This window comes from Hyperolius riggenbachi, chromosome 3, assembly GCF_040937935.1.
Source record: "Hyperolius riggenbachi isolate aHypRig1 chromosome 3, aHypRig1.pri, whole genome shotgun sequence".
Taxonomy (NCBI): domain Eukaryota; kingdom Metazoa; phylum Chordata; class Amphibia; order Anura; family Hyperoliidae; genus Hyperolius; species Hyperolius riggenbachi.
The window spans coordinates 330947407-330957809 of record NC_090648.1 but is presented as its reverse complement, the minus strand read 5'-3'; the positions used below and the strand labels follow the sequence as shown (position 1 = coordinate 330957809).

General features: G+C 41.8%; 1 protein-coding gene across 1 annotated transcript in view; it reads right to left on the bottom strand.

Annotated features, from left to right (window-relative positions):
- Window positions 1-10403, bottom strand: part of LOC137562325 (uncharacterized) — a 228780-nt gene that overhangs the window by 131305 nt on the left and 87072 nt on the right. Inside the window, exon 10 of the mRNA XM_068273662.1 lies at window positions 6094-6220. Coding sequence (XP_068129763.1) covers window positions 6094-6220 — 127 coding nt within the window. The remainder of the gene's footprint in view (window positions 1-6093; window positions 6221-10403) is intronic.

Here is a 10403-nt window from a genome sequence, read left to right as displayed (position 1 = left end):
CCCCCGCAAGCATTGGTCGCAAACTTGGTCGTGAGTTTACTTTTCCTGGAGGCAGGGCTAACGGCTGCAGCCCTGCCTCCAGTCGCATCTATCAGCGGCGCATCGCCGCCTCTCCCCCGCCCCTCTCAGTGAAGGAAGACTGAGAGGGGCGGGGGAGAGGCGGAGATACGCGCTGACAGACGCGCGTGGGGCAGGGCTGTGGCGGTTAGCCCTGCCCCAACCAGGAAGCGCTCCCCCGCTGCACCGAGGGGATTTGGGGGTGAAGGGGCCCCCGTTAACACATGCCCCTGCTATCTATGAGGTCTGAAGCGAGATTTATTCTCGCTTCAGACTCTCTTTAAGATGGTTTGTTTTTGATGATGTGATGGCACCCCCAGGGGAGGTGACAGAAAAAAATTGCTCTTGCAGCGCGAGGCTAGGTGGATTAGGTATTTTAACTGTGTCCAGCCGAATGGGCTGAATGAATGTTTGAGTCTTAAATGCTTTCTGTAATGTGTTTTCTCCCCTAGTCTCTGCTTGGCTGCCACGGAAATTCTACATGGGACTCATAATATAACGATTGGTATCGTTGACAAAACAATGTTGGATTGGTTATATATGGTGCAAATACAAAAAGGAAAAATGTTAATGTGTTATACATGTTCCGGGGAGGACTGACCTCAGTGATTTGACACTCATGTGTAGTTCCCTGGAAGTTTTTTTAAGAAAATGTTGGTTTTTTTAAAAAAATGTTTTTTTTAAAAATGTTGGTTTGTAGATTTTGTGATTATCTTTTGTTCCTGTGGGTGGGGTATATAGGTGTCACTGGCAATGGGTGTGGTACACTTGAGGAAAGGCGATGTCCGAAACATGTCGTGTATTTTGTCATGCTTGGTTTCCTGTGAATACAGTGGTTGAAAAAGCCTTCGGAGTGCGGTCTCTGATTTCTATGATCCCCTTAAGGACCAGGCTTTTTTTGCTGAAAGGGGGGGGCGCGTTTGGGGGGGGTCAGGCAGCCGAATCCCCTCTGTGGTGTGCTGGGCTGTGTCCCCCCCCCCCCACTTTAGCCAGATTTCCTCTCTGCACGCAACAGCCATCATTTACCTTCCAGGCTCCAGCGATGTGCCACAGCGGACCCCTCTGCTCCGGCCAGCATCTCTGCTCCCACTGCCGATAAGTTCCGGGTCGCTGCTTGATGATGTCATCAAGCCGGGACCCGGCGCTGATGTCAGAAGGAGCAGAGATGCCGGCAAGAGCGGTGGGGTGCGCCGATCGTCGCGGGAACGGCAGCTGTCAAATTGATCACTATGATCCGCCGACGATCGTAGTGATCACATGATCAGCAGCCATAGGCGATGGCTGCTGATCACTGAGGGGAGATGTCAGTTGTCACATGACAACTTACTCTCCCCTCTCCCGTGCGCACGATCACGTCAGGACGGTTAGTTAGTGCGGACATTGAATCAACGTCCAGTCAGGACGGCAGCACCACCTGCTGGACATAGATTCAAACTACATCGATTCCCAAAAGGTTAATTAATATAGTTACTATGTTGTAAGCGTTGCTTACATAGCGAGTTCCTTTAACTAAGGAAGGCATGCTATGCTGCAAGAGCGAGCGTAGCGTGCAGCCTTGAATTTAGATTGCGGTGCTGTCGTGGAGCTCACGCTTCTATAGCGTAGCTTCATGAATCAGTCCCCCAATGAGTGACTGCAGAAAAAAAAGGTTTTTTTTTAAGTTTTAAGTAGCAATGAGGTGTTCAGTCATTACTGTAAGGCCCCTTTTACACTTAATCAGTTAGTATGCGTTAGTGTGTTTTAGTATGCGTTAGTGAGCGTTGGTATGCGTTTTTTCCATAGCAGTGCTTTGGGAAGAAGATTTCAGTTAAAACGCGTTAAGTGTGAAAGGTGCCATAGGAAAACATGGGACTTACTTTGAAAATCAGTTTTCTTTCCTTTTTAACTGAAAGCAACTGATTAAAGTGAACCTCCGGACCAAAAATCCACTCAGCAGAACTGAAAAGGCTTGGTGTTTCTTTAAAGGGAACCTGTACTGAGTAAAATTATTTAAAATAAACACATGAGGTAACTTCAAATGAGCATTACATAGTTACCTTGCCATCAGTTCCTCTCAGAAGCTCACCATTTTCTTCTGACAATGATCCCTTCCAGTTCTGACAACATTTTGTCAGAACTGAAATATATCAGTTGCTGTCAGTTATATATCGGTTGCTGTCAGTTACAGCTGAGAGGAGAACTGATGTGTCCATGTTTCCCTATGGCTCAAGTGGGCGATATTACAGTTTAACTGTGTGCTGACCAGGAAGCTGTTATGGGGTAATGGCCATTTTCAAAATGGAGGATGGAGAATTCCATTGATCACAGTGGACAAACAGGACACAGGAAAGGAGAAAGAGATTGAGGAGTAGACTACACAGCAGGTAAGTATGACTCGTGTATTTTATTTTGACTTTTAATTTTCAGTACAGGTTTTCTTTAACAGTTTCACAGCATCAGAACTCTGTTTTTCTTATCAAAGCATCATTTTTAGCTGCACTTTTAGCTAAGCTCCACCCATCAAATAAAACTGCCTGGGCTTGTTTTCCCTGATGCTGTGCAAAGCATGATGAGATTTCCTATGTTGTTATTCACGTTGCCTGGCAACTGGGAGGGGTGATCAGCACACAGGACAGTTGGAACGGTGTCTCATGCTCCCTGTCACCTCCTTTCCACCAAAAAGATGGCTGCCCTCATAAAATCAAACATTTGCCTGTTCTTTTAAAACAGGGTGGGTAAGAGATTATATTACCTATTTATTTTAATTAACATAACTAATGTAACTTAAAGATAGTATGTTTGTTTAGGCTAAAGTTCCTCTTTAAGTGTAAAAGGACCCTAAAGCTAAAGAGAGAATGATAATGGCACGAGATTTTGACAGATGTATGGCCACCTTTAGTCGCTGCTAGTTTCCTGTTGGCTATGCTTACCCTGAATGAATCCTAACTGATTTCTTGCCACCTATGACCATACTGGCTAATATTGAGCCAGTCTCTGCTGATCTTTTGGTGCTGACCCTGTCAATTCTGATCTAGATTTCGATGATCTCATCATGCTGACAAGGACAGTGGCAGTATGCCATAGACACTTGTGAAGAAGTGATTGGGTGTATTTCTACTTTACAAATTTAGAAACTAGCACAAAAGAGCCAATAAATCACTAAGGCTCGGGCCACACTGCATAGATGATAAACTGATCCGTGTAAAAACTAATTTGTGGAACAGGCATCAGTTTTCCATCTCTGACGTTCCATTGAGTTTGCGTGCAGTCACTGCGACGCATCCATCGATCTGAAAAAATTACTGCAGATCCAAACTTGCACTCCATCCAGCAAATTGTGCAGAATGGATCTGTTCGCACAGACCAATGCAAAAGGATCCATGGGTTAACATTGGATATGATAACATTAGTTCTGATCCATTCCGTTAGGATCTGCGGAATGCTCTGTGGTCCTGTGGTGCCAGTGTTGACCGGGCCCAAACTTGTAAAAGTGGCGATCGCTCAGAAAAGATGCCATCTTCTCACTAATTCACAACTTTTAGACCTCTTGCACACTACAAGTGATTCTGATTTTTTTTTTATACAGTACGATTTTAGATTCCGATTAAAAAAAGTACTGCATGAAAAAATCGTATGAAAAAATTGGAATCGCATGTAGTGTGTAAAAGGCCTTACATGTATCGGGACCTAAGAAAATGTGTTCTTTTATGAAAAATAATGTATTTTTTCTGGTGAACACCCTGTTCCTCTATTTGTAAATAGTTGATAGATCCTGAATGTAAAAAAAAAATCTTATTAACACAGCTGGGTAGGCACAGCAAGCCATGAAACAAATTATACATCTGTTTTAAAAAGGGAACCTTAACTCTAAAAAAAAAAAATGAGTTTCACTTACCTGGGGCATCTACCAGCCCCCTGCAGCCATCCTGTTCCCTCGCAGTCACTCATGGGTCCTCTGGTCCCCTGCTACCATCTAGTTTCATTTTTGCAGACTCAAAGTCGACGGGCCGCCACGCGTTCATTTGCATGCATTCCCGCTGGTGCGGGAAGCTATCGCGGACATTAACACGTACAATTTTAAGCATTACGGGGCAACATGTAACTTCGTAAGCATTGCACATGCAACGCGTAAAAATGTATGTGTTCATGTCTGCGATAGCTTCCTGCACTAGCGGGAATGCGTGCAAAGGTACGCGTGGCGGCCCACCGACTCCGAGCTGGCAGCGGGGGACCGGAGGAGCCATCAGTGACTGGATGGCTGCAGGGGGCTGGTAGATACCCCAAGTAAGTGAAACTCTTTTTTTTTTAGAGCTAAGGTTCCCTTTAAGCAATGTTCCAAGGCAGATTATGTTTATTGGATAAAGGTACTAAAATGAATTGCAATAACTAATAACTTAATTAATATTTTTTACCTAATGCTCCATGAAGTGCTTATTTAATATTATCTCTAACATGCGGTGTCAATTAGCATGAAGATAAAGTGCTGGTCTGCAAATCTGATGTGACTGCAAGTGAAGTAGGCACAGGTGTTAATTGGTTGTAATTAGTGATTTCGCTGACCTTCATTTTTAAATATTATGATGATTTTTAATTAAATCAAATATTAACAGAGAGATGTTCTGCTTGTGGTGCCAAGGAAACAATCTGCAGAGCTTTTCGTTCAGTAAATAAGATAAAAAATAATGCTCCATTAGTGTATGATAGAAGTTCTGTAGTATGCTACAGAACTTCTATCAAGCACAATGCTTTGCAGCCCTGTTATGTAACTCTGCAGTGATGTGCTGTGATTGATGTAATGTAAAGCAATGGTCTGCTGTAAAAGTGAGCAGTGCATGACTATATGATACTGCAGTGCCCAATATCCATGTAATCGTCTATATATTATCTGTAAAACTAATATTACCAACACAGCTTGAGACTGGACAGTATATAGGAACAGGGTTGCGTCTAAAATTCAATAGAATAAAACAGGGGCACACTTGCTGTTAAAGTTTGAGTGACACTGAAGCGAAAAAAGTTTTTTTTAATAACTTTGCATCATTCTCTAATATTTGCAATTTATAACACTACTCGGCGTTCTAAATGATTTCACAGAGCAGGCTAATTAACTTTTCAAACTTTACTCTGCAGAAAAAACAAAATACAGTGAGAAACAGTTGAGATAATAAGCTTCAGAAGACAGAGCTCTCTGCGACTTTGAAAATCTCAGATAAGCTCTTTTGCATTGATAACAACTGGAGTTTAACTCTTCCTGTACTGGAAACAATATGAAGATTCATTCGTGCCTGGATCCCTCGCAGCTTACAGTCACAGGTCTCCTTTGTAGAGATTATAATAATAATTACAACAGAGAGAAAATGTGGGCATCAACCAAGTGAACCTGACAAATCTGGCTTGCAAATTTGGCCTATTGGCTAATCACGAGACATTGCTCATGCAAATATGCATTTGCTTTCGCATTCCTAAATATGCAGGGTCAAAAACCCAAAACTGCAAAACAATTTTGACCCTACATATTTAGGCATGCGAAAGCAAATGCATATTTGCATGAGCAATGTCTCGTGATTAGCCAATAGGCCAAATTTGCAAAGCCAGATTTGTCAGGTTCACTTGGTTGATGCACACATTTTCTCTCTGTTGTAATTAGCTTTGTAGAGATTATAATGCAACTTCAACTCAGCATTAAATGGAGATGTGTTTAGAAATAGAGGCTGCATTTCAATGTCTACCAAGGCGCTGCAGCTGATAGCAGTGTGCGAATAAGAGGGGAGTATACATGATTCTCCCTCAAAACGGGTCTGTCTTTGCTTTGGATATGAAGAGTTTTATTTTTCTATTCAGAGGCCTTCTAAAAATGTTTTGAATTACAGTCTAAAATGAAATGTTTACTTACTCATATAATCATTTGCACTCGTCTATTATATGAGCCAGTGGTGTTAGACTGCCTCATTCGCTGCGTAAATGTTCTGCTGGTTTCAGTAAACAATCAAAATTAAAGACTAAAATAAAAGTCGCTATTTCTCCTAACCGTCAGCGCTGAATAGATTTGTTACGTACCGTTTCTCATTTCTATCACCTTCTGCTGCAACTCATTTTTTTCAGCCAATTGGTTCAGTTCCAGCTTATGTGACGAGAATATCTTCAATCGAGACTTTGCAACTTCAATTTTGAAACTTAGTTGTTTCTATTAGAGGAAAAAATAAATCAGCAGATGGTGAAATATTTCGAAAGCGCAATTTATTGCCAACACTTTAACCTTTAAGAAACCGTATACATTAACAACGCAATTTAAACCTGAAAACTTTTTAAGCACTTGACCAAATGTTAGGTCATCACACCATATAGTTTACGCTCCCTTCCAAATTTGTTTTATAGTAAGTCCACAGACATTAATCCTCTGGGATTTAATGCTTTCAAAGATGGAGAAAGTGGTACATGTATTCATAATAGACAAGGAAATGACAGAATGGGGTTGAGTGGGTAAACCTCTGGTGCCATTAATGCCTGGTTTATCTATCTTTTTAAAATGATTTTTCCATCTTTACTTCAACTTACAATTTTAAAAAAGATTTAAAGTAATACTTAAAGGGGTTCTGTGGATTTAAAAAAAAAACAAAAAAACTGACACTTACCTGGGGCTTCTACCAGCACCCTGCCGTCCTCTACGATACTCTGTTCCCTGCCGCCGGTCACGCTCCAATTATTCCTCTAACTAGACGAATGCAACTGCATCTGCGCAGCCTAGCTCCCGCTCATGTCTCCGGGACTATAAACTCTTGTACACCATACTAATATTAATGACTTCCTGAACGTATTACACTATTTTGGGCTCTCATGTTCCTTTTTCTCCTTCTGCAAGTTTATTCCTGACGTGTTCTGGACCCCATCCATGACATTTTTGAAGCTCCCTGCAGCTTTTCTTTGGTCTAAGATCAATTTATAAAATGTGGTTATTGCTTCCAAGATGGCCGTGACCACGTAACTACTTCCAGGGCATTGCGGCATGCATTAATTCCATGCACATCATCCTAGAGCCATGCATAAGAGGACAACAGGTCTGAGAATGCACAGTATGTTCTACCCTGCAGCCAGAGCCGGTTCTCTCATGAAGCAAGGTGCAACGTGCAACACTTTCATCAGGCGCAGAGATTACAGGGGCGGCATGTTTGTACTGTGTTTTTACACTTACAGCATGCAGTCAGAGTAGGAGGTAAAGTGAGAGGAGAGCGAGCGAGGTGAAGAGGTCAGCCAGTCAGTTATTGTGTTGAGCTGCAGGCTGCAGCATGTCATATCTCAAGTTGTTGCATCTTCTCCCTTGCTGACTGAGAACATTAAATGAAGTAGAGTAAAAGTCAGGTGCTGTGCCATCATTTCATATTGGGGGGTACGGGGGGGGCACATCCTCACAAGTTTGCCTCGGGCAGCAAAAAGTCTAAAACTGGCCCTGCCTCCAGCTGCTGAGCGTGAGTGGTTTTGCCTGCAATGGGCATGTAGCACACGTCCCATTGCAGCTGATGCCTCCTCTTCCTGCTTCTTGTTCTAGCTAGTCCTGTATTTGGACTGCGGATTCCAGTGAATCGGGGTGGCTGAGACCCGCGAATCTTAGCCTGGGTAGGATATCTCCCAAGACTTACTAAGTATTTAAGATTATGTTAAAGTGTAACTGTCAGGCATAAAATCAAAAATCAATTCTTTATTTTTATCTGGTAAACAAGTAATACGGATGCTAAACAGGCAATCCAAAAGTTAAAATCTCTATTACTTTTCTTGTTTATAAATGATCATTCCCCAGTTTACCTGACTCTTATTTGGTACGTTGCCGCAAAAAGGAAGTTGCAGGGCATGCTGGGTTGTCTTTTTTTTGCTTCTTGATTTCCCCTCAGACTTAACTAATGTACAGAAGCAAAAAAGGGCAACCCAGCATGTCCTGCAACTTCCTTTTTGCGGCAACGTACCAAATAAGAGCCAGGTAACTGGGGAATGATCATTTATAAACAAGAAAAGTAATAGAGATTTTAACTTTTGGATTGCCTGGTTAGCATCCGTGTTACTTGTTTACCAGATATAAATAAAGAATTGATTTTTTATTTTATGCCCAACAGTTACCGGCACTCTTTAATGCATAAAAAAAGTCTAAAAAAAAGTCTTCAGGTACAATTTTAAGTTTGAAAGCTGGGAAATATGGCAGCAATTTGCATAAACTGCTGCTAATACATACTACTGAATTAAGCATCAGGAATTTACACACTGCTAAAAATGAAAACACACAACTGGTAATAATTATTTTCATACATCATATCTACACGTTTTTACCTTAGGCTTCATATAAATGCTAGACGGTTCTCAGCCAAGGCGGCCAGTTCGGCCAGAACTCTGCCCCGAACTATCGCCCAAAAAGATTAATCCCTATGGGCGGCAGTACTTTCGGCACTTTATTTAGCCTGAGGAAGTGGGGAGACCCATGAAATGCGTTGCCTGTGCTTATTAAAAATTCATTATGTTTATATATGGATTTTTCGTTATTGGGGTAAGCTACTAACCTCTTTTTCTCTTACTGGTTTTTAACTCTGTTTTATACACTCCTGGGTGCCTCTTACCCCCTTTGTGCTTGTTTTTCTCCTCGTGAGGGCTAAGTCTGGTCACCACGTGGCTGATGCCATATGTCAGGACCTTACTATTCTTTTTCAAGAGTGTGAACATCACCACCCTCTCTAGGCACCCAAGTGGATTTGGAAGTGTACATTTCCACCTGCTTCCAGTGTGAGTATTCATTTCTCCTAATTTTCATTTTTACACATTTAGTGATGTACTGCACCATTTGGGCTCCTGTTGTCCCTGTATTTTCTTCTTAGGGTGCATTGTTCACCCTGCCACTCAACATGGTTTGCAATAGGATGTCTCTTGCTCTTCCCCCCTTTCCACAGGGCAGAACAGGCTACTCAGCGGGGAAGCCCAGAGGCGTGCCTTTATGACAATTGTTTTCAAAATTGTGAATAATCATTTAACGTCTTTATGTAGCTTTAGAAATGGTCTCACAATAACATCAGTGATGCAAGAGTCAAGTAAATGAGCAGTTACCATTTAAATAATGTCATTTATGCATGCTCTGCATAAATTAAACACAAAGAAAGGATCTTCTGCAACATGGTGTAAATGGCAGTGCCTTTCTGAAACACTTATTAGTCTATTTATAAAGTCTAAATCCAATTACAATTCTATCATGCAAGGTCAACCGCACGCTTATGTCACTGAGGAATTGAAATTGGCCCTTGAGCAAGGAATGGCTTGGGCCAGTCTTCTGCTTTACGCTCATGAGTCATACTTGCTTAGCATTAATAAATATTTTTAGAACAAGCAGATTATTTTGAGCTGTTTAAATATTTAACGAGAAGGCAGCTAATAACATGATTTTGAATTAACAAAATATTTTTATGTAGCATCAGTAATTTATATTGCTTGAACAGCTTTGTGATAATAAAAATTTAACAATTTATAGTTATTAATGTTTTCATTTTCTTGCATAGATTTAGTTTATATAAACTAGGCTACGGGGGCAGAAACACATTTCTAATGTTTGTTTATAAAGGCAGTACACCAACGATATTACTTCCTGTACCTTAAAAGTTGGGCCCTGAACAATAATGAATTATAAGTGCAATATTTATTATGCCACATTTTATGCCACATTTTAAGATACCACCTCAGTGGCACTGGTAGCCTGCACAGATAGCCAAGTTAATTGTCTTACCAACCCATATCCAGCATTAACCCTACTGCTAGTGTGCTGCCTAGTTTCCATTACCATCAGAAAGAAGAACCACATCATTTAAGAATCTATTTGCCCTATGCCATTCTAGCAAAAATCTATTAACCCTTCGCACTCTCGCATGTAAATGTTCAAACAAATGCATTCACAGATTCACTCATCCAGGCACCACTGTGCCACTATGCCATTCTAGGTGAAATATTTGCTTGTGTGTGAGTCTCTCATCATCTGACATCACTCAGGAATTACCGGTAAATTCAATTGCCAGCGTCACTACGTGATTGCGGATCAAGATGAGCCTCACTCAGGAGAGTAAGGTTCATACGCCTGAGCATTGCTAGCAGCTGTTAGGCAATTGTGGGCTACACAGCACTGCTACCTTGCTCCAATGTTAAAGCGTTGCACCTTGGCACCTGGAGCCAGGTGCACCGACCCTCCTCCTGTATCCACAGCCTCAATGCCGGGCATATTTACCCTCCTTCAATGTCCAGTGTCAGGCACCCCAACACTACCCAGATTCCCACCACTACAGTGCCACTCAACCAACCCTCTTTTGCCATTCAGTGCATCTGTGCCAGGGTACCCAGGCACCATTGTTCCT